We start from the raw sequence: 18445 nt of genomic DNA, 5'->3' as shown, positions 1-18445 counted from the left end.
GTTTAGGAAGGCCGTGTAAGTCACATGCAGGGAGGTGTAACTAGCGCTGCATTAAGAAACTGATTAAACTCCTAAATGGCACTTGTACGCTATTTAGTGAATCGGGGCCCAGAGTCATATTCCAGCTCCCAACATCACAGCAGTGAGCGCGAGGGAGCAGAGCAATAACTGCAGGAAGCTTTCTGCTTCTTCGCCACCCAGCTAGACGCTGTCTGAGTTGGCCGCCTCCTCTCTCCCTCGACCAGCCACCTCCATGCTCCCTCGAAGTGCTGAGCATGCATACTCCCACCAAGTAACTCATACCTATACCATTTTATTATGTGTTGATTTTATTATATGAAGCTAAGAATGTTTTGGATGGTTTCTTGTTGATGTTCTCTTTTTCTACTTGCTTTTATGTACAACAACGCTATTGAGATTCTATCAAGTTCTATACAATCACTTTTCTATACAATCACTTTTCTATGTTGTCAAGAAATAGAACATATATTCAACATGGCTATAAGAAACACGTTCAGCCTTTGAGAAATGATCTTCTCTAAGAGAGAATGTGCAGTCCTAGTGAGATGTCAGAAGATGGCTTAACAATGGATCAGTGCAGAATAATATTAAAGGACCACTCTAGTGCCAGGAAAGCATACTCGTTTTCCTGGCACTAGAGTGCCCTGAGGGTGCCCCCACCCTCAGGGACCCCCTCCCGCCCGGCTCTGGAAAGGGGAAAGGGGTTAAATCTTACCTTTTTCCAGCGCTGGACGGAGAGCTCTCCTCCTGCTCTCCTCCTCCGATCCGCCTCTTCTCCTCCCCGTCGGCTGAATGCGCACGCGCGGCAAGAGCTGCGCGCGCATTCAGCCGGTCACATAGGAAAGCATTCATAATGCTTTCCTATGGACGCTTGCGTGCTCTCACTGTGATTTTCACAGTGAGAATCACGCAAGCGCCTCTAGCGGCTGTCAGTGAGACAGCCACTAGAGGAAATAGGGGAAGGCTTAACTAATTGATAAACATAGCAGTTTCTCTGAAACTGCTATGTTTATAAAAAAATTAGTTAACCCTAGCTGGACCTGGCACCCAGACCACTTCATTAAGCTGAAGTGGTCTGGGTGCCTAGAGTGGTCCTTTAACTGCATTTTTTAACTAACATCATTATTAGACCTCTAGCTCATTTGAGCAGGTTCCTCATCGACCTATTGTTCCTGTAACATTTTGTAATTGTCTAATTTATTGTTAAATTTCCCCCTTTTATTACATTGTAAAGCGCTGCGAAATAAGCTGGTGCTATATTAATGCCAAAAATAATAATGTTTTGTAATAATTAGATACACTAGATTCATAGATAAGCAGAAAATGTGATGGAGAATATTGGCTAGATTGACTAACTCAGGATATTCTCCTTAACTTGAAGAAGTGCTCACAAAACTACTGGATGAAGAGTTCTAACACAATGAAACTCAAAAAAGTCACCGGGTCAGCACACCTTGATGTATGGCCCTTGTAACAGGGCGACCCAAGACAATTGTCAGGTTATAGCCAGGGCCGGATTTTCCTATAGGCTATCTAGGCTTCAGCCTAGGGCCTCAAGATCAAGAGGGGCCTACATTCAAATTGTTAGCAAAATAAAAATTACACTATTCTAAAAACAGTGAACACTAAAACACTGAACCGAAAATAAGGAGAAATTCTACGCATATGATATGACCAGTGGCGTACTAAGAGGGGGGTAGGGGGGGCGGTCCGCCCAGGGTGCCACTTACTAGGGGGGTGCCCGGAGCAGACTGCAATGCCCCTCCTGCCGCGATCGCCGAGACCGGCGGTCTGCAGCTCCGCAATGTGCAGAGCTGCAGACCATGGATCTCGCGTGCACTGCCCATTCAGAGCGTTGCCGCGGGTTACCACGGCAACGCTCTGATTGGGTCTCACGAGATCCATGGTTTGCAGCTCTGCGGAGCTGCAGACCGGAAATGAGGGCCACCGGACCACCAGGGACCCCACCGGACCACCAGGCAGCCCCCACTGGAGCACCAGGGATTTAAGGTAATTTTTTTAGTCACCCCCCTCTCCTCATCACCCCCTCCCTCTCACAATCCCCCCCTCTCCTCATCACCCCCATCCCTCTCACAATCACCGCCCTCTCCTCATCACCCCCTTCCCTCTTACAATCACCCCCCCTCTCACAATTACCCCCCCTCTCCTCATCACCCCCTCCCTCTCACAATCACCCCCCCTCTCCTCATCACCCCCTGCCTCTCACAATCACCCCCCTCTCACAATCACCCCCTCTCACAATCACCCCCCTCTCACTATCACCCCCTCTCCTCATCACCCCCCTCCCTCTCACAATCACCCCCCCCTCCTCATCTCGACTTTTTTTTAATTTATTATCCGTGCCACATTTTTTATAAAGGTTAGTACCAATCACAATATGTTTCATTTAACATATTGATATATATCACAGTAATGATGTATTTTATTGTCTCTCATGTAATTTACAAACTTAAAAATGGGAGGTGAAAGGGCCTCATAAGTGGAATAGCCTAGGGCCTCTTTTCATCTAAACCCGGCCCTGGTTATAGCATTATCTGGTTTATATGTGGGTACCTGCATGTACTAATCTATACCTGCCGAGACCTGTGAGTCTCACATTACTTTTATATGGACCTGCGAGTCTTAACTGACCACTGCATTAGCTGACCTTTTTGGGTACCTGCATGTACCACTACACTGTTGCTACTTAACTGTTATGTTGATAACAATAATCTGATTTATCGCAAATTACAAAAACAAAACAATTCACAATAAACAGGAATTTACACACACAAAAGGCATGTAACGATCAGTGACAGGAAAAAGCCCTGCACATTCTTAGCAAAAATATCACAAGTGAAAGGATAAAATATCAAACGAAAGGAAAAACAGAAAAACAGAATGCTCAAAGTAATTTAGTCAACAGAGCTACAGATAACTAACACCTAAACATTAAAATAAATCTATTTCCCATTTTGACCTCAGAACCTCTTCAATTAATTACTAAAATCTATTTACAGAGCAGTCAGAAGAAATCAATGACATATCTGCTTGATGCGCCGTCTATTTATCACAGTACTGGGTCTGTAAATATGGGAATATAACGAGGAGGAAGCTACTACAAATGTACTTGTGTGACCAAATCTCACCTTCTCAACAGGTTTTCCCATTTCATGCTTTCCATGAACTGAACTGTGCACAGTTTAAAACCATGTGGGTCTAATGTGGCTATTGTGGCTATTGTCATATTATTGTGCTTTTAAAGGAACACTCCAAAAAGCTTAAACACTTGAGCCTCTGTAGTGGTTATGGTGCCAGGAGGGCTCTGGTGACTTCCCACTGTAAGTAGCCAAACCGCTTAAAAAATCTGTCTTTTATTCTTCTCTATGAGACGCGTTTGATTGGACAATTCCCAGAATTAACAATGAAGTAAGTGCTGGGCAAAACGTGAATAGATTTTCATTAGTTGCAGGGCTTGGGAAATATTTGTGCATATTGTAATACATGCATGAAATTCTATGCATTACAGATGTTCAGTTTTGGTGCTAGAGTTTCTCTTTAATTCATGCAAATAGATGAAAGGAATGAATAAGCATTAAGAATTATTGTTAGTGAAAAAAATTGAACAGGATAATTCTAAGAAACATTCCAAATTCTAAGGAATATAAAGATGAGAAATGAGAACATTTTAATGGGACATTTAGGAAGCAAGAAAGTAAAAGTACTAATCCAAGTAAGATCACTTACTTCTTAGTGAAGTAGATACATGACTAATACTTCTTTGTAATGGCTTTTAGGAGCCAATTATCCACTTTTGACTTAAATAGGAAGTTTGCATTCACAAATGTGTGACTTCAACTTAACTACTTACTTAAATGGTTTTTCCCCCGTGTGTGTCCGGATGTGGTTGTTTAGTGTTGTTGCCCCAGCAAAGGCCCTCCCACAATAGCCGCACTTGAAGGGTCTATCACTGGAGTGAGTAACGACATGGTTCCTTAATTCTGAAGGTTGGGAGAAGGATTGAGAACAGTGTCCACACTGGTAAGGTCTAAAATAGATAGAAACACAGGTGAGTGTTTTCTATATATCAACATTATATATAATTTATCATAAAAGAAATTACTTAAATTGAACAATTATTTTTAGGATTTGACTTGTTTCCCTCAGCAAAATGTATTCTGGAAATGATCAACTCATTTGCATAAGGCAGGGGTAGGCAACTTATGGCACTCCAGATGTTGTGGACTACATGTCCCCTGATGCTTTGCCAGCATTATGGCTGTAAGAGAATTATGGGAGATGTAGTCCACAACATCTGGAGTGCCCACCCCTAACATTTACAATTGCTAGAGATGTGGAAATCTACTGAAAGCCATTACGCAAAGAGCAAAGAACACACAGAAGATGGAAAATGTAAGTGGAATTGAAATATGTTGTTTAATAGTTAGTTATGCACTAATATTTAAATCAATAGTGTCCAGGTAAGTCAGAGTTTTTTTTAAATAAAAGTTGTTCTATAAATAGTTCCAGAAATTTACTGACAACACATAAAGATAAATTAACAACAGACCTGTCACTTCTTTGCAAGTGACGGCTCTTTATTCCCTCACCCAAGGAAACATTACTGAATCATTTACTAGAAGTGTGCATGGTCAAGAAATGTATTTCAGCTGGACAGCTTTAACTAAAATTAAAAGAAATTTCAATATGGACTAAATTTGCCCATATGGCGGTTCGGCTTGCCCAAATTTTGTTAATGAAAAAAGATTTGGAAAAAACGAATTAGGCAAACAAAAAGAGCATGAAGAAGGGCCAATCAGTGTACTGTGGAAATATATATACATACAGGGCTGTCTTTAATGCTTGGTCCCCATTGGGCCCTGCTGCCCTCATTTCTATATATCCCCTGGTGACCCACACACTAAGGAGGCCCACCGGGTGGCCCATGCACTTAGGGCCACCTGGTGGGCATGTATCAGCATGGGCCCAGTCGGGCACTGTGGCCCTTTAACAGCGTGACTGGGCCCCTTTGCTTTTCGTCAGTGCTGGGAGGACGTGACAGCTGCGAGTCACTTCCTCCCATATAAAACACAGAGCCGCACGGGAGGGAGAAGGAGGCAGGGAGGATGGGTGCTGGAGAGCCAGACCCTCACTCCCAAAAAACTCAGGCACAACACTGGAACCCAGGAAAGCCACCCTCCAGTAAAATATAGGAAACTGGAGGGCGAGTTTAAATATTTTTCATTTTGCATGTGTGTACCTGTCTGTCTGTCAGTGTGTGTGTGTGTCAGTATGTCTGTCTGTATGTCAGTATGTCTGTCAGTGTATATGTCTGTATGTCCGTCAGTGTCTGTGTGTGTCAATATGTCTGTCTGTGTGTGTTTCAGTATGTCAGTGTGTGTGTCTGTCAGTGTCTGTGTGTGTGCCAGTGTCAGTGTATGTGTCTGTATCAGTATGTCTGCCAGTGTATGTGTCTGTGTGTTGATCTGTCTGTGTGTGTCAGTATGTCTTTCTGTGTGTGTCTGGCATGTCCATCATTGTATGTGTCTGTGTGTGTCAGTATGTCTGTTAGTGTATGTTACATATAGTTACATAGTTACATAGCTGAAAAGAGACTTGCATCCATCAAGTTCAGCCTTCCTCACATTTGTTTTTTTGCTGTTTATCCAAAAGAAGGCAAAGAAAACCCAGTTTGAACCACTTCCATTTTTGCAACAAACTAGGAAATAAATTCCTTCTTGACCCCAGAATGGCAGTCAGATGAATCCTTGGATCAAGAACCTATTAACCTACATTGAAAAATGATATCCTTGAATATTCTGTTTATGTGTCTGTGTGTCGGTCTGTCTGTGTGTGTCAGTATGTCTGTCTGTGTGTGTTAGTATGTCTGTCAGTGTATGTTAGTATGTCTGTCAGTGTGTATGTCTGTCAGTATGTCTGTCAGTGTATGTGTCTGTCTTTGTGTCGGTATGTATGTCTGTGTGTTAGTATGTCTGTCCGTGTATATGTCTGTGTGTATCATTGTGTATGTTAGTGCGTCTGTGTGTGTGTGTGTCAGTATGTCTGTCAGTGTATGTGTCTGTGTGTGTTGGTATGTCTGTAATTGTGTCTCTGTCAGTGTATGCATCTGTGTGTGTGTCAGTATGTCTGACAGTATATGCGTACATGTATGTTGTCATTGTTTGTATCTGTGTACCTGTATGTAGTCAATGTGTGTATCTGTGTGTAGACAGTTGTATCTGTGAATCTGCATGTGTGTCAGTGTTTATATCTGTGTGTCTGAGTTTTTGCATGTGTGTCAGTGAGTGTTTATATCTGTGTGTCTGCATATCTGCATGTGTTTCAGCTTGTGTATCTGTTTTTCTGTAAGCGGGTCAGTGTGACTGTATCTGCATGTGTCTCAGTGTGTATATGTGTATGTATATATGCATGTGTGTCTGTGTGTCATTGTGTATATCTGTGTATCTGCATGTGTTTCAGTGTGCGTGTGTGTGTATCACAGTGTATGTGGCAGTGTATGTGTATATGTACATAAATGGTAGCATTCAAACAGCAACATTGCACAAAAATACACCCCTGCATTCAGACTTCATGCAAACACACTCCTGCATTGAAACATCAACACTACATACAAACACACCTCTGCATTCAAAAACCAACACTACACATAAATGCATGCTTGCATTCAAATGCCAACACTTCATGCAAATGCCAACCCCACATACAAAGCACCCGTACATTCACACAAACATACTTCATACAAAAATATGCTTGCATTCAAACACGCAAACCCTGCTCAGGGCTACATACCACCCTTCAAGCATGGGAAAATGGATCCCATTGTAGGAGTGGCACGACAGATAGGGATCTATCTTTAGGCCACCCTTTCTACTTTAGTTCCGCTAATGCATTGGGGTGGAGTGAGTGATTGCATGCCAGGTAGTGAGTGGGGAGTAAGGTTCAGGGGACCCAAGCAAAGGATTGCCCAGGGTCCAATCGATATTAAAGACAACCCTGTATACATGATATAATTATTATGCATATATATTTTGCACTATAAAGAAGAAATTACTGCAGAGTGAGATACAACTGACCCTCGAGTCAAGAAAAGGACTAGATGGGCAACAAATGTGGGCATAACCCAGAGCGATAAACAGTAGAGAAAAGTTCCCAAAAGTCAGAGTTTTTGGAAGGGAGAGCAAAAGGTCCAGCTTCCAACAAACGCTAACAAAGGGTGTGCCCATACATAAAGGTAGATAATTCAAGTCCCATGGTATAGGGAGCACCTAATAAAAATAATAAATCTTTAATAGAAAAATATTAAAAAGTCGGTGATAGACAACCAAAAATACTATACCCTAAATGAGTGAAAAACGTGAAAAAAGTGCTAAATACACTGAGTTAGAATCTTAAATGAAGTCTAGCTTGAGAGACTTAAGTACAAGTATAAAGAGTACTTAGGGTAATTAGACCACATAACTACCTGGGAATAGCATAGAGAAAGTATAGGCAGAGAGTGCCTGCATAGATAATTCAGAATCTCTATTATGGAAGGGACATGAATCAAACAGAGTATCCTCCCTATAGTCTGGATCAAAACCTCAATCCTAGATTAGCTGGATATTGAAAAAGGCAGTAAAAATAGTATAAACTGCTTTCTTATTAGACATTACCCAATAGAAGGTTCTCAGATGCTGCTGATAATAAATATACAGGAAAAGTTAATATAGATCGTGATATAGTAAATAGAGGAATCGATGTCTTAAGTGGGTCTTTATAAATATTCCCACTCTGGATCTAAATTCCCAAATACTCTGATAGGCGTTTTTTCCAGTAGTCTGGTTCACAGGTCAAGTGAGAAAAAGTAACCAACAGAGGGTAAAAAAAAGAGGACTGTAAAATATCAATATTTATGTAATATATATATCTATAAAATATGTAATATAGATGTATTTACTACTTCTTTTGTTTCCTCTATTGGTCACTTCTCACTTGATCTGTGAATACAATCAACATTTAGTGGCTAGCCCCTAGACATCAATCATCTCTTTTTTTTGGTGTCACAGGTGGAATTCTGAATCACAAAACAACATATCGAACATGTTCGTCCATTATGTGATTCGTGTGGTTAATAATTCAGCTACATCATTGTAATAGTATAACTTTTTAATCTTTGGCATAGATGTTATCTATCTATCTATCTATCTAATCTAACATATCCATCTAATCTATCTATCTAATCTATCTAATATATCTAACAGATTTATTTAACCAATCATTGTTAACAGGAGTAGCTCCAGAAGATTGGAAATTAGCGAAAGTTGTGCCCATTCACAAGAAAGATAGTAGGGAGTCGGGTAACTATAGGCCAGTAAGCCTTACTTCAGTAGTGGGGAAATTAATGGATACCATGTTAAAGGAGAGGGTTGTTGAACATCTAAAATACACTTCAGTCTCCTAATGCTCCTCTAAGAGGAGAATTGTATTGGACCTCACTGGAAGAGGCCATGCCTTCCTCAATGACGCGATTGAGCAGGATAGCTAACCAGGGCCGAGGGAGTCTAGACATTGGGGAAAAAGTGAATAGAGTAGTGTATTTTTATCGCACATGGGGGAGAAAGGGGTTGGACTACTCTACATAGGGACATTATAGCGATGGGAATGCATGATTTTATTCCTACGCTATAGTGTTCCTTTAAGATTTCGAATGTAGAAACTCTAAATCAATCAATGTATAATGTGTTTTTCCATTGAACACAATAATGAAAAGAGTGTCTTAACTGAATAAGTGATAAGTATACTCGACGATTTAATTTATTCAATTAATGATTTCAATTGGCATCTCATTTACTTTGACAGCTAATTAAGTTTGTTGTGACTTTAGACAGAAACAATGCATTTCCTTTGAAATTCCTGACTAGCTACAGGATTCTACCTGCATCCAGTAGAATAATTAAAGGATTCAAAAAAGGCCTTCTCTATGTTGAGAACCACCTTTGGGATATTCAAGTCTAATAAGAGGACTGGTGGACTGAGCAGGAAGTTATTTTAGATCCACTGTTGTCTAGGGCACTGTTACGCAACATTCCAAAGTATTAAATTTACCATTATTTTATTTTCTAAATTCATTTTATACTACATAACACTATGATATAAAGTGAAATATTGCAACAATGCTCTTACGATCCTCTCATTTTTCCATCACTTTTCTATTCCTTTCACTGATTATATATTAGACTAAGTTATCCATGGCTGTAATCGTCTCTGCACATCATGTCGCCGTCGTCCTGTGTCATGTATTTCTTTAGGCACTGCATCCATTATTTGTGGCATAAAAATAAATGCACACATGCATTTAAAGCCAGAAAAAAAATATATGTGTTTTCCTTTTAATATCCATGGGTATTGTTCATTTCCTCTTCACAATAAATTTCATAATGGTGACAAGCCCCATTAGCGTTTATGACCTCTAGTTATCTAATCTTAGCCAACCTGAAAGAAAACGGTGTGACTGTAAATAAAATCCACTAATTCTTATTTTATCCCTCAAACTGTAACTGTTGGTCAACTACTTGATTAATGAGGTGTGATATAACAATAATTCACACGAGACATATGTATCCTAAGCTTTGTCACATATTGGCATGCTGTCAGAAACTGTATCAGAAAACACAATATAGAACCGGATATACCAAACCCTTTGGGTAAAACCTCTCTAGATTGAAAATACAGCAGTAAAAAAAGACACAGCTTAAAATGTATTTCTTTACTCCAGTATTCCTGTACTTTTTCGTAATATTATGCATATCAATTTTTTTTTAAACTCAAGTTACTTTATATTGAAGAACAATTTCAGTTACCAAGAGGTTAAGGGCACCCTGACTCAACACCGAGAGAATTAAAGGAGAGTCTTTGACAAACTAAAAAAGGAAAACATTCGGGTCACTGTAATATAATCGTATAATTCACCAACCATTTTCTTTCATCTTTATATTGTTGCCTAATCTATAGTCATCTAAAGTTACTCTGTCACCGATCCCAAAATCTAATGTACTGGAACATATGACAGTGGAAGTCTCTACTTAAATATTGTTATCTTCACTTGTATTAAAAAAAAAAAAAAAACACAAGAGAAGATTAAACTGAATTTATTTTATAAACCAAGTTATGAAAATAAACTGTGAAATGTATAATGCGTCTGATTCGATTTCCTAGTCAGTTTTTTAATTCTGAAATTTTGCCTAGCTTACCTGACAGTCAGCCAAAAGTTCTGGCTGTTTTTTTTTTTGTTTTCTTTTAAAAACTCCAACTGGCAGAATAAAACTAAAATTACCGTAGACCAGCTTCTATCCAATAATGCAATATAGAAGGAACTATATTTAAGGCAAGTTGGATGGCTTTAATGCATCACGTCTACTTCTTTCTCACTTCGGATAAGGTTGTTCGTTAAGGTAAACTCAATATGAAATCGAACACATTTAAAATCTAGCTGCTCGGGCTGAACTATTTCACTCAACTTGAATATTTTCAGTCTTTAGTAGGATTGTGGTACTGAATCTTATTCAATACGCACATCACAATATTCCACAATGTAAACAAGATGAAGGTTTGCCAGGATTGCATAACAGAAATTATTACATGCAACAAATTAAATATATTTGTGACTTGCGGAATTTACTTGCTAATGTTTTTTAAGTTATTTCTCAAAATATTGAAATCAAAACAGAATTTTTAAATTATTTATTAATGATGTGTTTCATTTTCTGGTGATGGGGAAAACACGTTTAAGATGTGGACTACTGACAATCACCTCCTAACCAGGCTTGGAGAATTGGGTCTAGTGATACTTCACACAAAGCAAATTGTTGATCCGCACTCGTGAGTAATCCCCAACATTACAAAAGGAAAAAAGTTATGAAAAAAATGCACATTTATTTGAATAGAAAATATAAATACATATGGCATCACACTGAGAAAGCAGTCATGTATGCTGTGTAGGTCCAAAAATATAAAAATAAATAAAATGTGAATAACGCGAAATACAGAAAATCAAAAAACCTGAGAGCAGGATCGCCTGCAGATGCTGAACAGGGGAGACACTACCAAGAAAACCGACCCAAAAAAAGTTAGTGAAGCCCCTCCAGGATTCCAGCACCAAGAAGGTAACCCATGATATGCATTTATTCATTTGTATTAAGGATAACTTGGATTAGTAGATACATGTATTTGGTTCCGGAGCTGCGGCAACTCATGAATGAAAAATTCTACTTCACTCACCTTTTTTACTTTTTACTGCTAAGAATTGGGTCTAGATCTGTATATCAACATTGACAAATGAAACACCCAAAGCATGGTTTAAGACAAATGTCATTTATAGTATTCAAGGACTAATATTTGGAACTAAAGAAGATCAGGCACATCAACAGACATAGAAATATAATACTGCTAAATCATAGGCACCTCCGGTAAAATGTATTGCCATGGCTTTCCTACCTGATAATGCACTGTAAATATCTTTACCACCTATTTTAATTAGTCTATCTTCAAAAATACCCAATGTGTTTATATAGAGAATTCTTCACCTTTGATGAAATACAGCATAGAACTCAATAAAATCTCAAAAAGACTACCACTACTAGTCTGTCGTCATAGTCAGTACAGCCATTGGGACTAAAATTAAACTGTAAGTATATGTTGATATTGATACAGGAAAGTTAATTTAGAAATTAAATGTAGTTTGACTTTGCACCAAGAATGCTCACCCATCTGCAAATAACAATCATCAGTTTCAGCCAAAACCAAACTCTGACTTGGAGGGGTATCTACTGTAAGACAAGTTAAGATTGCTTTATTGATTTGAGATTCTCATTCTTCCAAAATTGTAAAGGGTTTAGAGATAAGCAAGGATAATTGCAGAGATCCTCTCCAAATTCCTTACAGATTTCCTTTGCCGTTTAATTTAAACTAGAATAATGAGAATCATAAGGCGCATTTCATTGTCTTTAAAACATTAAGCCAATGTTCTCATCTTAATAAATATAATATGCTTTTAATACTAAGCAGATTCATGGATTATGACCCCAACTGATAATTTTATTTAATTACCAGATATGGAGTTTCTTCTTGATGGAGACAGTGATGGTGTTGTTGGCATGAACTCAAGGGTTCCAAGCCAGGCTCTTCATCTGGAAACACTGTGTCAGAGCTACCCATATATATCCTGCAGAGACCATTCACAGGTCAGGTTTTTAAGATGAAGCATAGCCAATCACGTATCTCAGTCAAATAAGTATGAAGGTGAATCTTTTTATTGCATTATACATTTTATAACATTGGTAACTATCTGAGGACTAAAAGACGGGGTGATTTATGTAATTACTCGGTCTAAATATACCCTTACAGCACCACAAATGGATTTGTGGAATAGTTTTGGTGACTGGATCCAGACCACAAGGCCCAATGCATCTATCGCAGGCCTGTTACTCCTTTCAGATCTGACTACTTACCACTCTCAGTTTATGGTCATTCTAAACAAGGTGCTAGACCCAGCTGATATTTACATATGTTATTCTAGATAATGATACTGTTAACAGTCAGGAGCACAGGTTGTCAATCACTAAACATAAGGAAGAGTCACAATATGCATCTGGCACTCTATGTTACTTATGTTCTCTAATACTTAAGGTAGCAAGCACTAAAATAACAAAAGATCTCAGGTTATGCAGTCAGTCAAGCGCATGCTCAAGAATTTCCAGTTCCTCAAAATAGTTTTATATTTTAGTGGTTATAATTTAGTTTTATAAATGTATTCTTCTTTTGCAGGTTTGAATCAGACTTTTAATTCATATGATACATATCAGGAAGCCCTAACGTCAATCAGAATATAACATTTTATATAATTAGGAAAACAATACCCATGACTTTCATGTATATCATCTGATCAAATTGCTGAGTACTAAAAGACAAATAATGTTATTGTAGATGCTTTGCAGTACACAATATTTATTTTGATTGTTAGCTAAGTAGGGCATATCAACCACCGTCTAAATAAAATTTAAAAGGAATATATTCCAAAAAAAATATTACACAATTTTTTACTAAATTGGAAAGTGTGAAAAAACTAGCACGCAAAATACAAATTTTAGTCAAAAATAGAAAATAAGCTGTCCTAATAAGCTGTCTCATATAAAGATTAAGGTGCCAGACATTTATGTTGCAGGCCAATCCGCAGGTGCTAAATAACTTTTTTAGTATTTTTCAAAAACAACTCTCGATGATAAAGTTTATTTTTTTGTCTCTGAGGCACAGCTATACTGACTTGGCAAAATGCTTTTTAAAAAAAGTGTTACTTTTTCAAATTATCCTCCATGAAGAATGTAATGTTCCAGTATTTCGGAAAGTTGATCACAGTTCTCTAGTATTGATTGTAACTCTCTATGAAAATGCTGTCTCTGTAAACATAGCAGATATGCAACCATAAGTCAATTTTATTTATAGGATTTTACACCTCTGCCTAGGAAGATTTTTTTTTTGCAAAGTCGGCAGTTTAATTCTGAGGTCCCACAGCTTTTCTCCTTAATGTTTATCGAAGAAAAAAAATTGCTTCTAAAATATTTTCTCCTATATCATATTACTCTGTGGGGAATCGTGTTCCATCACATCTGAGTAATGCAGTCGGCACATACAATTAGCTCCTAACAGTGGTTATTTTAATGTGCGCATAAATCTCTCATTGAAATACTGTCAAATCAATAAGCCTTTTTTTGGTGTTATGGAGCTGTAGAGAAACATTAGTCATTTGAAGAAACATGAAGTCCTATGTACATTCAGCAATATTAAGAAGCCAGTCTAACTTTATACAGTTACACTGTGGACAACTAAACCTGCACTCAGTGACAAACTTTATTTCAGTGATGGAAATGGGACTTATATTATATAAAATCTTGGCACACTATATCTATATCTATCTTACGATCGACGGATGGATAGATAGATAGATGGACCCAGGACATACTTGAACACGAGAGAAATCTCAATGTATCTTTCCTGGTAAAATATTTTATAAATAAATAATAAATAAATGGATGGATGGATGGATGGATGGATAGTATTTAGTTATAGCTGATACCTACCCAATGAGTAACTATTGCCAATAAAGGGAATTTAGTCTGAGGTCAGACAACTTATTGATATGATATACAATAAATTAATGTGATTGGCTGTGGTGAAAAGTGCCAATATCTGTGTCATATTTTCTTTGTTAGATGAGAATTTTCATTTTTTGGGTTTCTGCTCTTTTACTCACATTTTTTTCTGATTTAGTTTATCATCACAACTTGCCAGTTTATTTTACAGTCCATACAAGGTTGCTAAGTTTAATATATGAACAAACAAATATTACACAGTTACCTATATGGCCTTATGGTGTACTGTGAAAAATATTAGAATGGTACCCCCAAATGGTACCCCCTTTTTATTTATTAAACTTATTAATTATTGTTAAAAGGGGAATACAAAAAATATTTAAGGAATGATCCACTGGTATAACTAATAACTCTTACTGTTCACAGTAAGCAGAGACTGACCTGTTGGAATCCTAGGATATCCCATATTCACGGACTCTTTAAGACTCACACAAAGACACAGTCACTCACTCCTATAATCTGGCAGGTAAGGTTTAGAGTTGAATGACTTCGTACAGATAATGTACAAGTGTAATTTCATAGATGATTAACAGGTATCAAGGAGAGCCACATTTATAATGCATAATCTCCAAATACCCTTCATTGATTTATCATACATGTTATTAAATATAAATTATGCATTATTCAAAAATTAAATAAAATAATTTGAAACGATAAGGGAAGGCGGGATAAGTCCAGCCTTGAGTGTTTGGGAACGTATAGTAAAATTATGTGAAATTATTACAATTACATGGAGCATGGAATTAACTTGTATCTATTAAATCATTTCTAATTAGGTGCTGTTGTCATTTTGGATTTTCTTAAGAAACTGCTAACTTTTTTTCCAGAATAAAAAAGCAAAGAAGGCAGAATTTTCAGATTACATTAATTAGATTTTTTCCTGAGTTACCAGCTATCTGCGCTGTCATATAAACAAACTTTAATGCATAAGTAATGCCTATATTATATATATATATATACTATGCCACTAGCCAAAGTAACAGAATTTTTAATTCACTTGTTCAGCTAAACTTCATCTTCTGTTCACAGCCATAAAATTCTGTATTGACAAACGTTCAAGCCATCTTTGACTCAAAGGTATCTGGTCAACATTTTTCTTCTGTATGGATATTAGTTTATTGAATAAATGGCATCTGTTTTCCTCCACATCACTGCTAGAGCAGGTATATCTTTTTGACAGCTCCATACGATTTATAGCCTTGCATGCTCTGAAGAAAAATAGCACTAAGCAAAAAATTCCAATTCATTCCCTCTTAGTACTTAATTAAGTTCAAATACCCTGCACACCATAAGTGAACCCTGCAATGTCTCTGACACAACCACAGAAAAGCTAGCTCTGTCTATATAAGAAATAAAGGCATTTGAGAAAGCTTCGTCTGCCTATTCTTTTTTTATACTTATGACATCTATTAACCTTAATGCATTAAATTAACACTTCAAATACCATAAGCACTACATTCCATTGTAGTGGTTATGGTGCCAGAAGTTACCCGGAGCAATCCCAAGGTTAGATGTTAAACCATTTCAATATAGTTTGACACCTTACCTGGGTCTCGTCAAGAGCCCATGCTAAGTCTGGTCTGGCCTTCTCTTGCCCTTGGAGAATAAAAAATGGTCGCGATAGGACTGTACATATTGGCTGAAAAGGCTTTGCTATTCAGTGTGCATTTACAAAAATGTATAAATAAATACATACATATATAAGTGTGTGCATATGGAGACATATGTTATTATTATTGTCATAATTTATATGGCAAAACAGGAAAAATTGTTAACAGGGTAATGAGAGGCCTGCCCAGATATACACCGTTAATATGGTAAAACATAAGGATCTATTCACTAAATAGTAAAATATAATGAACCAAAAACAGGATTTTAAGATTGGGGCTAAAATAGCTAAACTGTGATTACATAGAAACATAGAATGTGACGGCAGATACGAACCATTCGGCCCATCTAGTCTGCCCAATTTTCTAAATACTTTCATTAGTCTCTGGCCTTATCTTATAGTTAGGATGGCCTTATGCCTATCCCATGCATGCTTAAACTCCTTCACTGTGTTAACCTCTACCACTTTAGCTGGAAGGCTATTACATGCATCCACTACCCTCTCAGTAAAGTAATACTTCCTGATATTATTTTTAAACCTTTTCCCCTCTAATTTAAGACTATGTCCTCTTATTGTGGTGTTTTTTTCTTCTTTTAAATATAGTCTCCTCCTTCACTGTGTTAATTATGGCCAAGCTGGGTAATTTCTAACTCAGACCTCCGAAACATTTTATCGGCTTCCGATAGGTGTTTTATAATTTCGGATCGATTTAATTCCTCCTATTAAATGTTTACTGGAAGCCGATAAATATTGTTCCAAATAACGAATCTGAAGCCTATATTTTACATTCAAAATAGAGACTTTGATGATTTCATTCCATCGAACGGTCACATAGCAAATGTTAAATGAGCCTATTGGATTTGACAGCTAAAAGTTGTTGATAAATTATTTTCCTGACTAGTTGCCCACTGGCTGCAATAGTTAAAAAAAAGCCCATGTGGGTCAATATAACGTCTCACTTTAGTACAATGGACATTTTACAGCTTCCCCATGCTCCTCCTCGCTATGCTGCTCGTGGTGGAATGTCCTCTTAACAGGGAGCAGCCATTGGATGCTCGCTGTAATAATAAATTAGCAGCCAAGTTGTTATTAACATATGGGGGGACCTGGCATCAGTCATTAGGTGGGGGCTTCAAATTAAATAACAGGGCGTGGACAGATCACTGTAAATTTCCCTCACTTATGCCCAGCAAGCTGGGTATCTTAAATTAATATAGAAGAAGGAGGCAATCTAGTCAATTCTTTTATTTATTTTAAAAGTTGTGTTGGGACATATGAATTTAGGAATTTTATTTGGATTTGTTTTGGGGGGGTGGCTGAAGAAAATAAGATTTATAAGAAAGAAGACATATTATGCTAAGTTTCATATTTTTTTACAGGTATTATATTAATTGGGAATCACTCACTATTATTAGGGTGAAGTGGATAGGTTGGGTACTTTGTGAGGGTGGTGACAATTCTGGGTGACAATATACAAGGGCATATCCACTCCCTTGTATACTTTATTATAGCTCTCACCCCATCCATGGGTGGAGGCTGGGGGGATATTAGAGTCTTCAAATGTGTTTTTCATTTAATAGCCCCCACCCACTGCCTGTGGGTGAGGTGGTGGAAGGAACAATAAGTCACTTGGTTTCTTATAATTTGGGCCTCCACAAATTGGTCATGGGTGAAGGCACTGGGGTGCACTATATGCCCCATGCTTTCTTATTTATAATAGCCACACCAGAGGGGCAAGGTGGTAGACAGTTATCTGTCCACCCCCAAATTTTATATTTTACAGCCCCTATCCAATAATGGCGATTTTTGCACCGGGGCCCCCGTGGTTTCTAATTACGCCTTTGGGTTAGGGGCTGTAGTGTGGGTTTGAGAGGAATAGGCTCTGTTGTGTGTTGAGTGGGAATAACAGCTGTAATGTGGAGATACAGGTTGTGGGGGGATAGGGGCTGTGTAGTGGAGGGGGAGATTCCTTAAATGGTATCATGCAGGTTCAGATAAACACTCAGGGGAAAAAAAGAAAAACACCCACAAATGCACACAGACATGCGCACAGATACACATTCAAAGATACACACATACATAATTACAGACATGCACAGCCATGAAGTCGTGCTGACTGACATGGTGCCAGTCAAATCGATTGGCACTACACTAAAAGGAAATAAACAGATACATAAATAAATGACAGCTGTAAGTGCCTGAGTACAGGGGTCATATTCACTCCCAAAGACTTTTATTTTTGTTCTTTTTTAATGACTAAATAAGCTTGTCATTGAAAAGGGACAATAAATGTTCTTTTGATGCACATTTATCAGAGCTTATTTCTTGAGCAGACAACCTATCTATTAGGTTCGACTATATCTTGTGAAGATATATGATAATTATTAACTCTTTACACCTGATGGAATTACATCTGGGCCCCGGATATTTTGGTCTATAGTTTGCAATTTAGTTTCCATTTCACTACAGTTCATTTTTGTGAAAAATTACTAAATAAACTTTAGTAAGAGATTTAGCAGCACTAATTAATTTATTCTACTTTAACATTCAAAAGTTGAAGTGAAAGCAAATTAAATTTACATTCATTGTTTTTGTGTAACCCATCCACTGC

The 18445-nt window shown here is 37.7% G+C and overlaps 1 protein-coding gene across 1 annotated transcript in view; it reads right to left on the bottom strand.

The window, feature by feature from the left end:
- Window positions 1-18445, bottom strand: part of PRDM6 (PR/SET domain 6) — a 120323-nt gene that overhangs the window by 10722 nt on the left and 91156 nt on the right. Inside the window, exon 7 of the mRNA XM_063456944.1 lies at window positions 3893-4069. Within this exon, the coding sequence (XP_063313014.1) occupies window positions 3893-4069 (177 nt within the window). The remainder of the gene's footprint in view (window positions 1-3892; window positions 4070-18445) is intronic.

This window comes from Pelobates fuscus, chromosome 5 (assembly GCF_036172605.1).
Source record: "Pelobates fuscus isolate aPelFus1 chromosome 5, aPelFus1.pri, whole genome shotgun sequence".
Lineage (NCBI taxonomy): Eukaryota > Metazoa > Chordata > Amphibia > Anura > Pelobatidae > Pelobates > Pelobates fuscus.
Note: the sequence above shows the minus strand (reverse complement) of the source record. Positions and strands in the feature narration are given on the sequence as shown.